Here is a 21,328-nt window from a genome sequence, read left to right on the forward strand (position 1 = left end):
TTACTTGCACCACGAGTGAGCAAGCCAGTTCAGTCCATTTAACTGATAATCTCTTAACTCTAAACTCTCATGTCCTCCAATATAAGATGGTTGCTTCTTTAGTGCAACAAACCTCGGCCTCTGTTTTAGAATCTGTCAAAAGCAAATTGAGCATCAGTCCTACTACTAAGTGAAGTTACCAAAATGTCGTCTTATAGGAAAAAAAAGGAGCAGTAGGAATCTGTTTGGTCACCAAGTCTAGTCTTTATTCATCACAGACAACTAGGCCATATAACAATATCAACCCATTTGCAAGCTAAAATTAGTTTGACTGCTGATCTAAATTCCACAACAGAAGTGACATGAACTCATTCACAAAGGCTACTTTTAAAACAAATTAAAGTACTAAACAATTCCATCTTTGAATGGCAATAAAATAAGTAGGGAACAAATACCTACAAAAGGCTATTCTTAATAGTGATACTTGCTACATATATAAATATAGCTATCATTATTACTGTTCTGGACAACATTCAAAAATATTTTATAATATGCATCTTATTTCTGGATGCATAAAATACGTCAACTTTTTTTTTAATTATCGCAACTGTATAAATCCATTGAAATTACACACTCACCTTGCAGTCCTTAAATGGAGTGGTCTTGGATTGATTTCTGCTAAAATACTCATCAATACACGCCTGAAATTTTTTGGCAATGAGAGCACCGTCTTCCCAGCTACATTCTGAGTAAGGTAGACCCTGCCATTTGCAATAATAATCTGGATAACCAGCTGCTGATTTCTGATTTGAATGAGCTGCAGAAATGCATCAGAGATACCAGATCAATATTTTCCTTCTGCATTTTAAGAAAGCACTCATTTTAGGTGATAAGACAACATGAACTAGTTTCACAGCAAAGACAGTATGACAACTTTTCTCTTCATCAGAGATTTTGTTTTGCCTTCAGTTGTTAGGGATATTAATAACCTAAATTTCTTAACTATAAATTAAACATGCAAGCAATAAACTTGTAATATTCTCAACACTGTTGTCCATCTGGAAGTTTGTCACGTACCAATTATCCTTTCCACTATTTGATACTGTTTATGTAGATCATCTGTAAGTTCCTGCTGGCAGTTATAATATTCCACGTCTTCCGGAGAAGCATTTTTCAGCCTGAAATGGGAAATTATTTGCAGCACTTATTACATCGTGTAGTTCTAAAACTAAGAAAAGCTGGCAATTTCAAAGCTCTGAACATAAGCACCATAGGAATGCTGCTTAGAGAGCTGCTTTGAAGAAGCTACAACTCTGAAATTCCTGCTATAAAAGTGTTGCATCTGGCCTAGGTACCTCATCATTGATGACTGAGAAAGCTTATCACGAAACATTACTATCAGCTACAGCTTGTACTAGTCATGCAGATCATTTACAATATCTGTTCTCAACACTGAGTAGTGTATTTCACATGGTATTTTCACGGAACAGCACTGATGGCTCACTATAAGAACCTATCTTATGAGTAGGTGTCACTAAAAATCCCACCACTATTCATAGATTATATTAAACATACTAATAAAATGGAATACCAAAACATAGCACTAAAACGTAAGGATTTTTTTCACTTCTTGGCTCTGAGGCTTTAACAGAAGTTTGAGCCAGGAAAACTAAATGCTGTAATGTTTTGAGTGCTTTAGCCATTTCTGATTTTTTTTTAATCTCTGCAGCAATTCCCGAAGAACTCTGATCAAAATACAATCAATCAATAACAAAATTAGTAAATGGTAAGATTTAAAACAAAAACAGAAAACCCATCACCCATCTTGTTAAAACTTCATTTATAAAACATTAAAATCTAGGTGCAGAAGCTGCTTCCTTAAAGGCCTGATTTTACAAGATGTGTGAGTATTCTCACTTGCTCAAGTAAAGTTGGTATGCTCAGAATCTTACAAGATCATAAGGTGTTAGGGAAGCTTCAACTCTAAAGCTTTTGTCCTCCTGTTGTATAGGTACTTGAAACTATGCCTTCACAAAGAGGCAATAGAACTCACAGAAACACAATAAAACATCTATATTGTTACAAAAAATATGTAACGTGGAAGTAGTTATAAAAATACTCACCAGCGTTTTGTTTCCTGATCCTTTTTCTTATAGTTGTCCAGTTTCTTCATTCCTTTAACATTTTGTTGCTTCAGTGTTTCCTCAGTTTCCCAAGTATTATGGATGTGTGACCAGCCTTTCCATTTAATAAGATACTGTACTTCTCCTAGCTCCTTTGATTTTTCAAATCCAGTATTTGGGTCACCATCTGCCTCAACTGCATAGATGGTGGTTGCAGCACCAGTGGCTGATAAAGAAACCACACCATAAGGCTTGATTAAGGCTTAATTTACTGCCATAAATTAACCAGTAAAAAACATACTGCAGAAAGCAATTTGCGATGCTCTTACATGAGCATGTAACTTGAATAATTATATCTACACCTCTTATGTCATTCCTCTTATTTGAAGAATTGTGATGTAGCTATATTAACACACACACAAGTATACCAACAAGATTCAAAAAAGCAACCAAAAAACTCTGCATCAAACCTATAGTATCTCATCTCATAAGAATTTTCTTAGCATTCCTAGTTTTTCTAGTGATCCCCAGAGAATGCTCCACTAACACTGCTTGCTGTCATCTTTGCTATATCATTCTCACCTCTGAGAATATAACAGATATTTGACACTGTGCTTAATCAGCCTTGAGACTTGAATAGTCTACTATTCAGTTATTACTATGGATGCTATAAATCCAATTCACAAAATCGAAGAATGGTTGAAGTTGGAAGGGACCCCTGCAAGTCATCTGGTCCAACCCCCATGCTCAAACAAGGTCACCTAGAGCCAGTTGCCCAAGACCATGTCCAGATGGCTTTTGAATATCTCCAAGGAGGGAAACTCCACCACCTCTCTGAACAACCTGTTCCAGTGTTCAGTCACCCTCATGGTCAAAAAAAGTGTTTCCTGATGTTCAGATGGAACCTCTCATGTTTCAGTTTGCGTCCATTGCCTCTTGTCCTGTCACTGAGCACCACTGAAAAAAGCCTGGCTCCGTCCTCTTTGCACCCTCCCTTCAGGTATTTATATACATTAATGAGATCCCCACTGAGCCTTCTCTTCTCCGTCCAGGCTCACTCAGCTTTTCCTCATAGGATACATGCTCCAGTTCCTTCATCATCTTAAGTGGCCCTCCGTTGGACTTTCTCCAGTAGTGCCATCAGTCTCTTGTACTGGGGAGCCCAATACTGGACACAATACTCCAGATGCGGCCTCACCAATGCTGAACAGAGGGGAAGGATCACCTCCCTCAACCTTGCTGGCAGTACTTTGCCTAATGCAGCCCAGGATACCATTAACCTTCTTTGCAGCAAGGGCACACTGCTGGCTCATGTTCAACTTGGTGTCCACCAGGAGCCCCACGTCCATTTCTGCCAAGCTGCTTTCCAGCTGGGTTGCCCCCAGCATATATTGGTGCCTGGGGTTGTTCCTCCCCAGGTGCAGGACTTGGCACTTCCCCTTGTTGAACTTCATGAGGTTCCCGTCAGCCCATTTCTCCAGCCTGTCGAGGTCCCTCTGGATGGCAGCACCACCCTCTGGCCTATCAGCCACTCCTCCCAATTTGGTGCCATGTGCAAACATGCTGAGGGTACACTCTGCACCATCATCCAGATCATTAGCGAAGACGTTGAACAGGACTGGACCCATTATTGACCCCTGGGGTACATTGCTAGTTACTGGCCTCCAGCTAGACTTTGTGCCACTGATCACCACCCTCTGGGCCCGGCCATTCAGCCAGTTTTCAATCCACCTCACTGTCTGCTCATCCAGCCCATACATCAACAGCTTGTCCATGAGGGTCTTATGGGAGAGTGTCAAAGGCGTTCCTTAAATCCAGTTAGACAATATCCACTGCTCTCCCCTCATCTACCAAGCCAGTCACTTTATTGCAGAAGGTTATCAAGTTGGTCAAGCATGACTTCCCCTTGGTGAAGCCATATTGACTACTCCTGATCACCTTCTTGTCTTTCATGTGCCTGGAAATGGTTTCTAGGACTAGCTGCTCCATCACCTTCCCAGGGATTGAGGTGAGGCTGACCAGCCTGTAATTCCCTGGGTCCTCCCTTCTTGCAGACAGGAGAGACGTGCAAACTGGTAACAACAGACAAGGAGAATGCCGAGGTACTCAACAACCTCTTTGCCTCAGTCTTCACTGGCAACTTCTCTTCCCACACCTCTCGAGTGGATGGACCTCAAGACAGGGACTGGGGGAGCACAGTCAGTCCCACTGCAAGAGAAGATCAGGTTCATGACCACCTGAGGAACCTGAACATACATAGGTCTATGGGACCTGAGATGCATCCCAAAGTCCTGAGAGAATTGGCTGATGTAGCTGCCAAGCCACTCTCCATGATATTTGAAAAGTCATGGCAGTCAGATGACTGTAAAAAGGGAAACATTGTGCCCATTTTTAAAAAGGGTAGAAAGGAGGCTGGATCAATGGGCCGAGGTCAATTGTATGAGGTTTAACAAGGCCAAGTGCAAGGTCCTGCACTTGGGCCACAGCAACCCCATGCAACGCTACAGGCTTGGGGAAGAGTGGCTGGAAAGCTGCCTGGCAGAGAAGGACCTGGGCGTGTTGGTTGACAGCCGGCTGAATATGAGCCAGCAGTGTGCCCAGGTGGCCAAGAAAGCCAATGGCATCCTGGCTTGTATCAGAAATAGCGTGGCCAGCAGGACTAGGGAAGTGATCGTGCCCCTGTACTCGGCACTGGTGAGGCCGCACCTCGAATGCTGTGTTCAGTTTTGGGCCCCTCACTACAAGAGGGACATTGAGGTGCTGGAGCGTGTCCAGAGAAGGGCAACGAAGCTGGTGAAGGGTCTGGAGCAGAAGTCTTATGAGGAGCGGCTGAGGGAACTGGGATTGTTTAGCCTGGAGAAAAGGAGGCTGAGGGGAGACCTTATCGCTCTCTACAACTACCTGAAAGGAGGTTGTAGAGCGGTGGGGGTCGGTCTCTTCTCCCAGGTAACAAGTGATAGGACAAGAGGAAATGGCCTCAAGTTGCGCCAGGGGAGGTTTAGACTGGATATTAGGAAATTTTACTTCACGGAAAGGGTTATCAAGCATTGGAACAGGCTGCCCAGGGAAGTGGTTGAGTCGCCATCCCTGGAGGTATTTAAAGGACGTTTGGATGAGGTGCTTAGGGACATGGTGTAGTGGTGGTCTTGGTAGTGTTAGGTTTATGGTTGGACTTGATGATCTTAAAGGTCTTTTCCAACCTATACGATTCTGTGATTCTGAGGACCCTGGGAACTACCGACCTGTCAGCCTCACCTCTGTGCCTGGGAAGAGCATGGAACAGATCCTCCTAGAAGCTATGCTAAGGCACATGGAGGACAGGGAGGGGATACAAGACAGCCAGCATGGCTTTACCAAGGGTAAGTCTTGCCTGACCAACCTAGTGGCCTTCTATGATGGAGTGACTACACCAGTAGACAATGGAAGAGATACGGATGTCATCTATCTGGACTTCTGTAAAGCCTTTGACACGGTCCCCTACAACATCCTTCTCTCTAAATTGGAGAGATATGGATTTGATAGATGGACTGTTCAGTGGATGAGGAATTGGTTGGATGGTCACATCCAGAGGGTAGTGGTTAACAGCTCAATGTCCAGATGGAGATCGGTAACGAGTGGTGTCCCTCAGGGGTCTGTATTGGGACCAATCCTGTTTAATATCTTCATCAATGACATAGACAGTGGGATCGAGCGCACCCTCAGCAAGTTTGCAGATGACACCAAGCTGAGTGGTGCAGTTGACATGCCTGAGGGATGGGATGCCATCCAGAGGGACCTTGACAGGCTGGAGAAGTGGGCCTATGTGAACCTCATGAGGTTCAACAAGGCCAAGGGCAAGGTCCTGCACCTGGGTTGGGGCAACCCCTGGTATCCATACAGGCTGGGGGATGATGTGATCGAGAGCAGTCCTGCAGAGAAGGACTTGGGGATACTGGTGGACAAAAAGCTGGACATGAGCCAGCAATGTGCACTCACAGCCCAGAAGGCCAACTGTATCCTGGGCTGCATCAAAAGAAGCGTGGCCAGCAGGTCGAGGGAGGTGATTCTGCCCCTCTACTCTGCTCTGGTGAGACCCCACCTGGAGTACTGCATCCAGCTCTGGAGCCCTCAGCACAGGAAAGACATGGACCTGTTGGAGCGGGTCCAGAGGAGGGCCACGAAAATGATCAGAGGGCTGGAACACCTCTGCTATGACAAAAGGCTGAGAGAGTTGGGGTTGTTCAGCCTGGAGAAGAGAAGGCTGCGGGGAGACCTTATTGTGGCCTTTCAATACTTAAAGGCTTATAAGATGGGGACAGACTTTTTAGCAGGGCCTGTAGTGATAGGACAAGGGGTAATGGTTTTAAATTAAAAGAAGGTAGATTCAGACTAGATATAAGGAAGAAATTTTTTACAATGAGGGTGGTGAAACACTGGAACAGGTTGCCCAGAGAGGTGGTAGATTCCCCATCCCTGGAAACATTCAAGGTCAGGTTGGACGGGGCTCTGAGCAACCTGATCTAGTTGAAGATGCCCCTGCCCATTGCAGGGGGGGTTGGAATAGATGACCTTTAAAGGTCCCTTCCAACCCAAACCATTCTATGATTCTATGATATTTGCTTGCCTCCAGTCCTCGGGCACCTCTCCCAGTTGCCATGATCAAAGATTATCGAGAGTAGCCTCGCAATGACATCTGCCAGCTCCCTCAACACTTGTGGGTGCATCCCATCAGGACCCATGGATTTACATATGTCCAATTTGCCTAAGTATTCCCTGACCTGATCCTCTTCCACCAAGGGTACGTCTTCCTTGCTCCAGACCTTCCCCTGGTCTCTGGGGCCAGGGATTCCTGAAGGCCGGTCTTACTAGTAAAGACTGAGATGAAGAAGGCATTCAGTACCTCAGCCTTTTCCATGTCCTGTGTTACCAGGACCCTGCCCCATTCAGCAGCATGCCCACATTTTCCCTAGTCTTCCTTTTGTCACCTATATACTTATGGAGGCCCTTCTTGTTGCCTTTGACAACCCTCGCCAGATTCAATTCCAAGTGGGCTTTGCTTTCCTAACTGCGTCTCTGCATGCTTGGAGAGTGTCTCTGTATTCCTTCCAGGTTACCGGTCCCTGCTTCCACCTTCTGTATACCTCCTTTTTGTTTCTGAGTTTTGCCAGGAGCTCCTTGTTTATCCATGCAGGCCTACTGGCATTTTTGCCTGACTTCCTGCTCGTAGGGATGGGCTGCTCTTGAACTATTTCTTCCTAATCTTGTTTTACTACTCCCCCCGTCTTTGGAATCTTATGTGGGGCAATTTTTAGTTAAATACAGTCAGTATTACAGCTGAAGCACACTAGCAGCAGGAAACAGGCTCATTTCTGTGAGGAGAGCCAAATAAGGAAGTGGACCCAACCAGATGCAGGGGACAGATATAGCAACAGATCATGGCAATAGCAGAGGACAGCACAAGCAGTAACAACATCTGGGCATGCAGAATATAAGAAGCCTAGTCCAAAAGGCTTTTAACACAGCGGTGACTCTGTGCATTGGAGTAAGGTGCTAGAGTAAGAATACACGGGAATTTAGGACAGTATGGGAAAAGAAAGTTGAGAGGAAAGAGAGTGCAAGCTCTGAGATAGGTCAGAAACTCTAAAGATCAGGTATAACTAATGGAGAAAGGCAGTTCTGAAGTGTGAGTAGGTCCAAGTTTTCTATAATCAGAACCCTAATTTGCAGGCTAAAAAAAACCCCCAAACCAAACACATAAGCAGGACACTGCATCCCATCAGCTGCTGGAAATATGACACCCCTACTATCATTCATAGAATTACTTTTAGAAGTCCACATGCAAGCACACCACTGAAATTTTAGATTCCACCATCCATTGCATTGTATTGGGACTATTTGTACAGGAATAACTGAAATCACAATCTCAATGGTTCAGCCTTCCCAATATCATCCTTCAGCATTCAGGCTACTGGTTAGCTGTCCTATCCAGTCCACTTTTTCTCCACCCCCCTGTATACAGTTTATACCTATCAGGGATCAATAAACTGTACAAATAGTGGTATAACAGTATGGTATGCATTTATGCAATATGGAGCTATATTCCACTTCATTTTTTCTTTTTGCATTAATTAGTTACTTAAGTTCTTCTATGTTTTACTTTATAAGGTTTACAAAAGAAACATCCTTATGAGTATGAAAAACAAAATAAGATTACTTTCTGGTATTTTTAAACTTATTATTTACAAACATCACGGGTTACCTACAACTGAGAACAGTTGCTGTTTACATTGCACCACAATGCACTGCAGCATCTTAAGAACACCGATAAGAAAGATACCTCCTTTTCGGCCAATTCGACTATCCATAAACTTCTCTATAGTTTCAAATTCATCTTCTTCAGGCTGCGGGACATCTTCTCCACAAACTTCCAACAAGTCATCAGAATCCGTCTTGGTTTCTTCAGCTTCTTTGTAACTAACATTGACTGTTGCCTGGCGACGAGATCCTCTCTTGTCATAGTCATCATCATCTGATGAATCAAGCTGCCTCTTTTTCTGTCCTGCAATCTTTTTGCCGCTTTTTGGCTCAATTCTTGAAGACAATAAGATACAACACAACAGTGGGGTTTCAACACAGACAACTACAAGCCTTCTGTATTTGTTTCTGAAAACATATATTTCATGACTGCTCAGTTACACCACTTTCAGTTGGAGCAGACAGGAAAGAGGTATTCAACACAAACCACTGCTATGATAACATCTTTTGTAGCTTAAAAAAAGTCTTCAAGTTCTGTAATAAATATGAATGTTTTCATTTGCCTGTATAGTAGTACAATACTTGATTACGAATTAGAAATAGTACCAGAGTATCTAAAATGCAAGACTTCTTACCTGCTTGGAGGTTTCTGGCTTTTGACCTTGTTTTTTGGCTCATAGTCAGATTCACTATCTTCACAACTGCTTTTCTCTCTATCTTCCTCTGATTCAGAATCAGAACCAGTTCCTGATACTGACCCTGACCCAGACATTTGCCAGTCTTCACTGTACATATTCAGAGACAAAACAGTAACTCACATTAGTTTTTTTTTGGTTTTTTTGTTTGTTTTGTTTTTAAATCAGGTATTCACCACAGGTTTGCTGCTTTAATTTCAACATTCTTCACAGAAATAAAAATGTTATAATAGTCATTTCAGCTGGAAGGACAGAAACTTATCATGAACAGATAACAGGTAAAAATGCCCAAATGGCTTCAAAGGGAGCTGAATTAAGTTTTCTGTTATCAAGAGGTAGATGTAAAAAACAAATCAAACCAAAAATCTGGATTTCTGTATAAATTACAGCTTTAATAATCGAGTTAATTTGACATCAATAAACCTGAAGTCCTTAACAAGACTTTAGCTGGAAAGATACATATTTACTGGAACTTACCTATGCTCAAGTCATAAAACTCTATAACATTATATTTTGCAGAATCCAAAATTCTCTAATAGCTATGTTCCCTGTGCCTCATGTGAATAATTAGCAACTTCAGCACAGGTACCAAAAATAATGCAGAATCAGATTTGAGAAACACACAGAAAGACTTGAACCATGGCAATCTGAGAGGCATTGGCTCCCAAAAGCCCCCACTGAGCTTCCAAATCAGTGCTTCACACCCACGCAAGATAGTACGAGTAAGCCACTTGTGACTCCCAGTAGCAGTATCTCTGTGCTCCTGCTTAGCTGAGATCTTCTACTTTGCAACAGGAAAGGTGTACCCACTGATGAACAGTATCTTACCTGAGACACTGTTTGTACAGACAAATTTAATCTTAATAGCTTGGGGGGGGGGGGGGGGGAGAAAAGTCTGGTGTGCATTCTTGAAAGGTTGCTAAATCTTTATACTACCATCTGTTATCAGGTTTAGGGGTCTTTGACCAAGATGCTCAAACGGTACTAATGGCCTTCAAAGGTGGAATATTACTCGAAGACCTTTTCATTAAATTTCAGACCAGGAAGCCTAAGAATCAGTGCTTTGACACTTCTTTCACTTAAATATGCATTGGTCCTAGAAGTTACGTTTTCATTGTGGTCAATATATCTGTGTGTCTTGGAAATACTACAGAATCATCTGTCTCCTTAAAAGATTTTTTTTTCTGCAAGCAGTAAATTAAAACACACCCAAACAACAACCCCCCCCAAATAAAAACAAAAAAACCCCACCCCAAACCAACCAACTGCCCCACCCTATGGCAAATCCACAACCTGTATTTATTTGGAGATATAAACATATAAAACACCATATTCTAGGGCTTGGATCCTGTACTAAGTTATATATAGAGAAATCTGATCTGTATGTCAGATAACAACTGCAAACATATTATTCAAAACAGGTATAAATCAAAATTGAAACACTGGATAGATGAGGTTATTTGGTTACTAGTTTCTAAACTTAAATATCTTTCCTGTAACAGAGTATGTTATTAGGTGTAATCACATTCTTAAGTAACAGAAGACTGTTAATAACAATTCATCACTAGAGAAGTACTATTTTGCATAGCAAGCTTTTTTGCCTCCCCCTACCCCCCAATACCATTTCTTGAAGATATTATATTGGCAACCCTGAATATTGAGATGATTCAAATTAACTGGAGAAGAGGAATAAGAGAACGATTCAATATCTATACACCGTTCATTAAAAAAAACCCAAACAAAACCCAAAAACATCCCCCCCAGGTCACTACCAATGAGAAGGTATAACCTTTTTCACAAACTTTTTGATCTACAGCTTAAAACCAGCTCAATTTCAACTTAGCTTTATTGACTAGCCCAGACAGTTTATTACTGTCAAACCTGCAATAATTTGGGGGGGGGGGTTGCCTCTAAAGTGTTTAAAAATTTGGCATGAACTACAGGATTCCAACTTAAATTTTATCTGAGACAACCTACTTAAGTAGTTTCCTATTTCTTCAATAATTTTCAGGGAGGACCTTCAGCTCAAAAATATGCTGCAAATAAGACTACTTTAAAAAATAAAAAGTGCTGATGAATGTTTTTCAATAACAATAACTTCTATTCTATATTCTTCTATAGGTAATATAGTCTCTTTTACTCAGAAATGAATAGTGATATATGTGTTCCTTTGAGCGTATTTATTTTAAAATATTCCAAAACGTTAATCAAAATTGAGAAGCACAAGATTATGTATTTCAAGTGCAGAGAAGTGAAGCCTGGGTAATTATAAGCATTATGTCACCATAACAAAAAATTATATTATTTATGAAAAACATCTTACTCTCTATGTTTTTTCTTCTTGGTTTCACTGGAAGAGTCATCTGCAGAATCTTCACTGCTCGATGAATCCTGCAGATGAAGAAAAGAATATATATGATTCATTACCACAAAAAGAATGAAGTATTTTTAGAATTAAAAAGATAATTCGGCTCCCACTTTCAGACTGAAATCATATTCGTAATGTCTTATCCTCTTCATCCCCCTCAATGTGTCCACTGATATTGAATAAGATCAGGATTGCTATTGATTTCATATTTCTCCATCTATGAATATACCACGTCAGCAGAACTCTAGAAAACACTACAAAAAGAACCTGTCTTAAAATATAATCATTGTGCCTGCATATAGACATAGTTTAGACTGCTGCAAGTTAATAAATCAAGATGAAGGTTCTATCAAAAGCCTAATAAAATCTCCTGCCCTTTGAGAGCTCTCTCACCTTTCATATCCTCTCACATTTAACCACTAAGAAAATTTTGAGAATAGCATGTATGTTTCTTCTCTCTCCACTCCTAAACAAAAAATAATAAATAAATCGATGAACCCTCTTAAAATTATTTTCCTAAAACCAATCTCATAGAGATTAAATTCAGATCATTTTTATCCTGAAAGAGTCTTCAGGAAAACAGTACTTAGCAACAGCTATAAATTAATATTTTAACTATATATGATTAACTCCTTTGTTTAGTTTTAATGATGAGCAGCTAAATCTGACCAAAAAAAAAAAGACGCCCAGATTAAAGACTTGTGAACAGAATGCTTACTTTTTTTTTTATAATGAAGGAAATATGAAAGTCTGCTTTTAAATAAATTCTAATTCACAGTCACTAGTGTCCTTAAAAGATATTCCTACTGCACAAAGTCAACTTTTGTTTAGCCTATAGTTTAGGTTTTAAAAGTCTCTAAAACTGAAGTATGGTTCTCAAAATACAAGAATTCTTTTATAACTGTTACAATAGTTGCAAAAATCTAGCTTTCTACTCCATATAGTGTTTTTGAAAACTGCAGCAGCTACCTTTATAGAGAAATTATAGTGGAAAAGTCTTTTAGTATTTTTAACTGTCTTTATGGAACTCAGAAGGCAGAAATGCTTTATGGAACTCAGAAGGCTTTCTTGTTGGCCAAGAAAGCCAACAGCATCCTGGTTTGTATCAAAAATAGTGTGGCCAGCAGGACTAGGGAAGTGATCATCATCCCCCTGTACTTGGCACTGGTGAGGCCGCACCTCGAATGCTGTGTTCGGTTTTGGGCCCCTCACTACAAGAGAGACATTGAGGTGCTGGAGCGTGTCCAGAGAAGGGCAACGAAGCTGGTGAAGGGTCTGGAGCAGAAGTCTTATGAGGAGCGGCTGAGGGAACCGGGGTTGTTTAGCCTGGAGAAAAGGAGGCTGAGGGGAGACCTTATTGCTCTCTACAACTACCTGAAAGGAGGTTGTAGAGAGGTGGGGGTCGGTCTCTTCTCCCAAGTAACTAGCAATAGGACGAGAGGAAACGGCCTCAAGTTGCACCAGGGGAGGTTTAGACTGGATATCAGGGAAAATTTCTTTACTGAAAGGGTGGTCAAGCATTGGAACAGACTGCCCAGAGAGGTGGTGGAGTCACCATCCCTGGAGGAGTTCAAAAAACGTGTAGACGTGGCACTTCAGGACATGGTTTAGTAGGCATGGAGGTGTTGGGTTGACAGTTGGACTAGATGATCCTAGAGGTCTTTTCCAACCTTAATGATTCTATGATTCTATGAAATACAATGAAAGTTAATACTACGTGACTTGAAAATTTTGTTCATACATCACAGAATATCTAGCTAAAAATATCAATCTAAACTGCTATCATTTTGGCACAACTGACCTGAAAACATGCAACTAAATTTCCCCCCCCCCCCATGTTTCTTTATAAACATGTCAGTTATTTGAACATTACTTTTATAGACTAAACCCAGACTTTTGAAACACACACACTCTTAAGAGAACAGAACTTGGTTCTACATAATTTTATTCTAACATATGGGGTAATGAGACATGCATGTTTACATTTTATTTACTAACTTATATGTTATTTACCTCTTCTGAACCACTGTCTGATGAAGCTGCCTTCTGCTGTTGTTGCTTCTTGAGCACTGCTGATCTCTGTACAGCAAGTATACTTGGACTGGACTTCCAAAACTGAATTGGAATTCAGATACAAGAGTCATTTAAACCTATTGAAACTTTAATGTTTACCACATACTTACTTGTCTTAAGACGAGCAGCATCACTATTAAGATGGATCTCACTTTTATTAATAATAAATACCTCACTATAAAATACCACATGCATTAATAATATTGGATAGCATTTTAAAGTAGTGAGACTTCTGCAGAAAGGAATGTTATATGAGAATTGCCAGCACAATTTTTACATTAAGTATAACAATAGTTGTGCAGGCCTCTGTATTATTAAGATAACTTTTTTTTGAAAGTAAATTTTTAAACTGATCTAGATAAGTCCTTTCAGGCCACTTAGCTGATATATTTTTGCTTCATATGGGAATACCAAAGTACACAGAATCATAGAATATCTCGAGTTGGAAGGGACCCATAAGGATCATCGAGTCCAACTCCCTGGTCCTTGCAGGACTACCTACAACTAAACCACATTACTAACAGCGTCATCCAGATGCTCCTTGAACTCTGACAGGCTTGGTGCCATGACCACTTCCCTGGGGAGCCTGTTCCAGTGACCGACCACCCTTTCAGTGAAGAACCTTTTCCTAATGTCCAATCTGAACTTCCCCTGACGCAGCTTCATTCCATTTCCTCGTGTCCTATCGCTGGTCACCAGAGAGAGGAGATCAGCACCTCCCCCTCCGCTGCCCCCCTTGAGGAAGCTGTAGGCTGTGATGAGGTCACCCCTCAGCCTTCTCTTCTCCAAGCTGAACAAGCCAAGTGACCTCAGCCGCTCCTCCTAAGTCTTGCCCTCAAGACCTTTCACCATCTTGGTCGCCCTCCTCTGGACACACTCTAACAGTTTGACGTCCTTCTTATGTTGAGGCACCCAAAACTGCACACAGTACTCGAGGTGGGGCCGCACCAGTGCAGTGTAGAGTGGGACAATCACCTCCCTCGACCGGCTAGCTATGCTGTGCTTGATGCACCCCAGGACACGGTTGGCCCTTTTGGCTGCCAGGGCACACGGTTGACTCATATTCAACTTGCCATCAACCCAAACCCCCAGGTCTCTTTCCGCGGGGCTGCTCTCCAGCCTCTCGTCCCCCAATTTGTATGTATACCCAGGATTACCCCGTCCCAGGTGCAGAATCTGGCACTTGCTCTTGTTAAATTTCATACGGTTGGTGATTGCCTAGCTCTCTAGTCTATCCAGATGTCTCCTCTCTACCCTCGAGGGAGTCCACAGCTCCTCCTAGTTTAGTATCATTGGCAAACTTACTTAATGTACATTTGATTCCTGCGCCCAGATCATTTATAAAAACATTGAAGAGCACTGGCCCTAAAATTGAGCCCTGGGGAACCCCACTGCTGACTGGCCACCAGCCTGATGTAACCCCATTTACTAAAACTCTTTGAGCCTGACCCATCAGCCAATTGTTCATCCATCATATTATGGACTTGTCTAGCTGTGTGCTGGACATTTTGTCCAGAAGGATACTGTGAGAGACAGTATCAAAAGCATGAACATGAACAACAACAAAAAGACCCCACAAAAACAGAATCCTTAACAGCCTTTGAATCTTACGGTAGGAAATATTTTATTACCTTTCATATATATCATATATCATCCAAATTAAGGCCATATTACACAGAGAAACAGAGGAGAGTTCAGGTAACTTTCATCCATTGCATTTAAGAGATTTCTAAACACCACTTTTTTTTTTTTTTCTAAATTTGGCAGACTTTTTCCCCATACAGAAGACAAGCCGTATCTAAGCCTGAAATTGTCATACAATCATTTATTGATATGAAGAAACTAAGCATCAGAGAGACAACTTAATAAAATTTTAGAAATAACAACATTATGTGTGGCTTTGTCTTCAAAAATATGCAATAAGTTAATAGGTGCTTCTGCATGATAAAATTTAGGTAAGTATCTAACTGTAGGTATTTACAGAGATGAGAATTTAAGAGCCCAATGTTTGTTATGAAAGCTAAGCATGTGCATTCACTAACCCAATCAAGTTAAAATTCTAAGTAAAAATTATGGGGGTTTTGTTTGTTTAAATTAAAACTGCTCTTGTAACTACTCTGCACAGAGTGGTTTTTTTCCCCACAAAGGGTTAATTTATGTGGGGTTTTTTTTACCTCAGATCCATCAACTTTTGGTGGTGGTTTAGCTTGAACTTGTTTCTTCTCTCTAGATGTGTCAGACTCTGATTCTGATTGACTGCCTGACTCTGAACCAGACTCAGAGTCACTGCTACCTGATTGACTGCTACTTCCATCACTACTGCTTCCAGAGCTTGAACCAGATCCAGAAGCTGATGCTGACCCAGAATCATCATCTGATTGGCTGCAATTAGAAGTTAACAGGATATTACACAATGGCTAACAGAATTTTTTTTAAAAGTCACATTTAAAAGACTTTAGCTTCACCTATAAATAAATTGTTAGGTTAGCTCAGACACATGGATAGCATACAAATGAATGCACTGGATTAAATAAATCAGGAATGAAAATTCAGAGTTTAATCAGATACTTTTCACCAAACCTTAAAAGAAAAAAAAAGAGAGAGAGAGAGAAAAAAAAGAAAAAGAGAGAGAGGCAAGAAAGAAGGGAGAACATTAATCATTAATGTAGAGGAGTCAAACAAGGGTATTTCTCATCCACCCAAACCCTTACTTAGCTCTATCAAACCCCACATATTTTTGTGTATACACACACACAACTGTTTTATGTCTTTTTAGATCAGCAGTGTCCCCCCCAATTTTTTTTTTTGAGCATGCATTTCTTCAAAGCAAATATAAACTCTGTTTTGTTTCCCTAGTTTTACTTTTTTCATAAAAACAATAGGGAAAAAAGTATCTTTAAGGAAGTACTTGCAAACTACATTTCATGTTGTGATTTGGACCAACTATATACAAAATACTACCAAACACTTGATTAAATAAAGTGTTTATAAAAAGTAACTGGAAAACCACAAGTGTATTGTCACACATAATATAAATCCATGCAGACCATCTTATACTGTTAAAATAACAGCAGTAAAATTCCCCACACAAACTCTGAATTTGTCACTGATTATATGACTTGTGCCAAGTCATATAATCAGTGACCGTAGCATATTCTTGAGCCACTGGATTATTCCACCTGTACATTCATTTCACACTAGATTTTAAATATTATTCTATTTAAATATGTTAAGTTAAACATTTATTTCATGACTATTCAAAAACATAGAAACATTTGGTTTTCTAAAACAATTTTACAAAGGAACAGAGTTAAAACTTTAATCAAATTCCTCATTAGGTTAAATACTACCATACTTTAGAGATATCATGAGGGAAAACATTGGAATTACAACACCACACAAGCAAAATAATTTTAAATTATGTACACTTGGGTTGCAAGCATTTAAAAAGAGACAAACCCCCAGTAAAGATAAGACCAAAATCCAAAACAATAAAAACCCAAAAGCTGATATCAAAGTCTAAGCCTATCACTGCCAGCACAATTCATCTGGCTGTCAGCCAGCAAGGGGGGTATATGTGTGTGGGTGGGTGGTGGTAGGTTGATCATCTGCACTAGAACACACTTAACTGACATTTAAAGCCACAAAACAGAACCACTACTCTCCCTGTTGCTAACACCAATTAAATTGTACTACTGAGGGGAAAAAAATGCATGAAGCTATTCACAAACTGATTCCTGTAGACAGCACCTCAACCAACCATCTGCATCTGTTGACTTTGAAAGAAAGAAACAAAGCATGAAAAAGCTTCCTTATTTTGAAGTGGGGGATATGAAGAAATATGACTGCTGGGTTTACTTACACTTGCTGAGGAGAAAACCGGGGAGCAACAAGGCTGCTTCCAAACTTCCCATTCCTGTCATCAAGGGCCTACTTGAGGCACGATGCTATAACACTAACATATTAACCTGACTTGAAAAATAAAAGCAAGGCACCCACTGTAGAATATGACTGGAGTTTAAACTATTCACCAGAAATTAAGGGCAACATCCACCATGATTCACCAAAGATATTTTAAATACAATAGTATTATTGTACACAACTGTTACCTTACCTCTAGCGTTGGGTAAATTAGAGCATTATAAAACAATAGCATTTCTCAGCATAGCACAGTGCCATAGGTAAATGTCACAGTGACTGTGGAAGATGGTACATGAAGAGAAGAAAATTCAGCAAGGAGAAACCTCGAGACACAAGTAAATACCTGCCAGACAAGTCCCTGTGACAAAATGCCACAAAAAATGCCTAAATCCTACATTTAGATAAATAAGCAAAAATCATGTCAGTAAGATTCACAGTTGATGGGAAATTTTAACAGTTTAATGTTTTTCAACATAGGAAGTAAGTGGCAAGTTCAAAAACAAAAGGATTGTGAGATAGAAAGTAAAAGTCTAATAGATATTGCAAGCATTTGCTCAGGAGCTAGATGTAAAGAACTGAACTAATTCCAAATAATTTTCTTTATGAAGAGATCAACTAGCTATCATCTATGCTCTCCATTAAGTAATACCAATCCGTCAACAGATGTGGATCATACAATATTCAGTGTTCAGACAAAATACATAGACTCCTTATCTTGGCAACACTGCCTCTTAACAATGGCTGCCTGGGAATGGATTCCCCACTGGGCTTAGCAGGATCAGCAAAATAAGACCTATCTCATCATCCCTGCTTCTCACAATAAATTGACCCAATTTGGACATGAGGAGGGTAATATGACCAGACTGCATATCAACTAATAGTAACGCCTGAAAAAGAGTAAAAGTTTCAAAGTCAGTATTCAACTGACTTATTAATAAATGCAAGATTATAATACAAATCTGTAGCTAGAAGTAAGAGGGATTGGGAGATGAAGAAAGGAAAATACAAGAAACAATTAAAAAAATATCAAATAATAAGGTTCACCACAATTGTTTCAGGGCTACACTAATGAAACCCTCTACGAGGAAGAATGCATGATCACTACCGTAGACTAACAGCTAATTTGTACTTAGAATAAAGAAAAAACAGAAAGATAAAGTTTAAAGGCCCTACCATCCACAAGGTCTTACTAAGCCGTCTTATCCCACAGTGTTAAATCAGCACAACAAGAAAATGGGAAAAGACAAACTGAGCATCAGCAAGTTTTTTTGAAAACAAGGCCTTGCTAAAACATTTATCAAATCTTGAGATGCTATGGCAGTACTCATACATGCTTTAAAAAGTTTCAAATTCACTGGTAAAAAGTACCTATGGGAGTTCAAGCACAGAGGACTAGTGCCTACTGAGTAGAGTTTACTTCAACTCTAGTCATCCAAATTAATGCAGATGTGTGAAACTACACTAGTTTCTGTCTGCACACCCTCTTATATGTACCACATATTCGCAGAGATCTTGATGTAACTACAGCACACACAAAAAAGACAAGATGAATAGCTGTGACTTCATTTTTACTGTGACTTCATTTTTACTGAAGTGTGGAGAACTTGCCTATTCACTGGCCACAGGATGACCAGCTGTGGAAGGCTCTGAGGACTAGCAGCACACATTTAATTTATCATTTAATTTATCATGTGTTCTCACTGGGGGGAGGTCCATTTCTACCCTAAGCTTCAGTAGAACTTTGACTTGGAGACACAACCCCTACAAGGGCAGTATTATAACCCAAAACCCAAAAGTTTGTATCTGCAAAGGAGGTAGGAAGCAGGGCAATATATGAGTACATTTTGCATATTCTGCAATGAAGATACACTATAGATTGCTGAGACCGTAACAAGCAGCACTGCACGACACAATACTTTTAAAACTCCAATAGCTGCAATAGTCTGTATATCAAAGGACTTTCCTCTGAGAAATATAAGGGATTTAAACCAACAGTAACAGTGATGAGGAACCCTAGGCAAAACACACACTATACAGTAAATGCTACAGGATAAATGCTCAATTTTCAGCATTAAAAAAAAAAAAACCACACCACCAACCCCCCCCCAAAACACCCCTAAGACCCAACTTTTCCAAAAATCAGAGAGAAAATTCATATTTTTATTTCTACTACTGAGATCACTGTAGTCTAAGAGCCAGAAGAGAACAAGTTTATGCCAAGGCAAATCACTAGCTGTCACATATTTCCAGGTGCAGACTGTGTCCTTGTTTTTCCTGTACTTCAGCCAAACCTTAAATTTTTTTTTTTTTTAAAAAACATTCCTTCTTTCACAAAGTGTAAAACTGATATGTCAGTATTTCAAACTATTACGTTCAACTGACTTTTTTTTAATAAGAACTTAATACTAGCATCTTTCAAATTAAATTTTACACTAACATAGGTGTCATGAAAAGGCTTAAGAACAAGGAACTCAGTTTAGCCATTCCCTCTATCAAACTCACTGCCTCTGCTCTCTCACAGAAATAATTTTTTTCTTAAACCTAGGAGAAAAATATATATATTTATACACACACACACACACACACACACACACACAAATAAAATGGAAAACTCATTCCCTAACCAAGCTATTTACAGATTGCAGCAGTTGAAAGAAAACATCTTTGTATCAATACCACAAAAAAAGGTCTCTTGCCTAACAGGACTACTTACCTATTCAAACAGAAGTTGAATGGAAATTTTCAGCCTAAGATTTATCTCTCAATTATCTTTAAAAGGTAACTACCTACATATTAGAATATGTAGGTATTAGAATTCTTATACTACCTACATATATATTATTTTATTAGTATATATCAGTATATTCTTATACTACCTACATATTAGAATATGTAGGTAGTATAAGAAACAGATCAGCATCAGCCAGACTACCAACTTGCATGATCAACTTCCAAGATAAAGAAATGCCTTACTTGTTTTTGAAGTAATACTTGTAAGAAAGCAGCAACAATAAAGATGACAGACCTATTTAACTTTCTAAAAAAAAAAAAATTCAAGAAAGTCTCCAAAATATGCCAAGACTTGCTTGGAACAAAGGAAGCGTTATCTAAAGAGGAGACTAAAAACCTACTTCTTCCCTCACACCAAAATGTCTGCAGCATTCTAGCCACGTCTCTTAAGCAGTGCCCATAATAAAAACTGGGGTATTGAAAATTAAGTATTTTGAAAATTACATCTTACTGAAAAACTACTGTAGTAAGCTACCATAGTAATAGTTTTCAATTTCAACTTCCTTTCAACACAGCTACTAGCAGTTTGCTACACCATGTCAATTTACCACCAGAGAGCATCCCTTTCTAGCACTTTGCTTTTGCAAATGTAACTTCCCTGGGATATATATGTACTTGGCTTTTTATTTTTGTTTCGCTTGTCTAGTGCTGACCTAGTCAAAATTTAACAGTCATTACTTCTCAGTATCACCTAAGCAGGACCCAGATTCACCCTGCCTCAGGACTTAATTGTAGCAAATTTTTTTGCTACAGTATTTTAGCTAACGTATTCATGAAAGAAAAACAGAACTCTCCTCCCCCAGCCTCCCCACATTTTACTGCAAACACAAAACTACTGGCACACTAAGGGGTAAAAAACAGTAATGGAGAGCAGCCTTCCTTTCTCCCTAACATGGACACATTAAATAACCCTTAGTTATTCAAAATGAACATAAATCTCTAATCCCTGTCATGGGATTACCTATGACCCTCTACCACATGAGCAGTAATTCAGATTAAACCCTAGTAGTTCAGATGCTAACCCTAGGAGGAAGGATGGAATTATCTAAGAAAAGGTACACAGTTACACACATGCATGTGTTAAAAAAAAAAAAAATTACATCTATCATCTCCTTGCAAATAGAGGGGGAACTAAGGAAGAAGCA

The 21,328-nt window shown here is 39.9% G+C and overlaps 1 protein-coding gene across 3 annotated transcripts in view; it reads right to left on the minus strand.

Moving 5' to 3' along the window:
- LOC142403832 (chromodomain-helicase-DNA-binding protein 1-like) overlaps nt 1-21,328 on the minus strand; it is a 64,387-nt gene that overhangs the window by 31,672 nt on the left and 11,387 nt on the right. For 2 of the 3 annotated variants that reach the window (XM_075490132.1, XM_075490133.1), the window contains exons 3-11: nt 15,647-15,854; nt 13,413-13,514; nt 11,355-11,422; nt 8,972-9,121; nt 8,419-8,672; nt 2,103-2,328; nt 1,057-1,157; nt 618-796; nt 5-132 (exon numbers count right to left, since the gene is read on the minus strand). In XM_075490132.1, coding sequence (XP_075346247.1) covers nt 5-132; nt 618-796; nt 1,057-1,157; nt 2,103-2,328; nt 8,419-8,672; nt 8,972-9,121; nt 11,355-11,422; nt 13,413-13,514; nt 15,647-15,854 — 1,416 coding nt within the window. The remainder of the gene's footprint in view (nt 1-4; nt 133-617; nt 797-1,056; nt 1,158-2,102; nt 2,329-8,418; nt 8,673-8,971; nt 9,122-11,354; nt 11,423-13,412; nt 13,515-15,646; nt 15,855-21,328) is intronic. The other variant, XM_075490134.1, reaches the window with a different exon arrangement.

The sequence above is a fragment of the Mycteria americana genome, unplaced genomic scaffold (assembly GCF_035582795.1).
Source record: "Mycteria americana isolate JAX WOST 10 ecotype Jacksonville Zoo and Gardens unplaced genomic scaffold, USCA_MyAme_1.0 Scaffold_44, whole genome shotgun sequence".
Taxonomy (NCBI): domain Eukaryota; kingdom Metazoa; phylum Chordata; class Aves; order Ciconiiformes; family Ciconiidae; genus Mycteria; species Mycteria americana.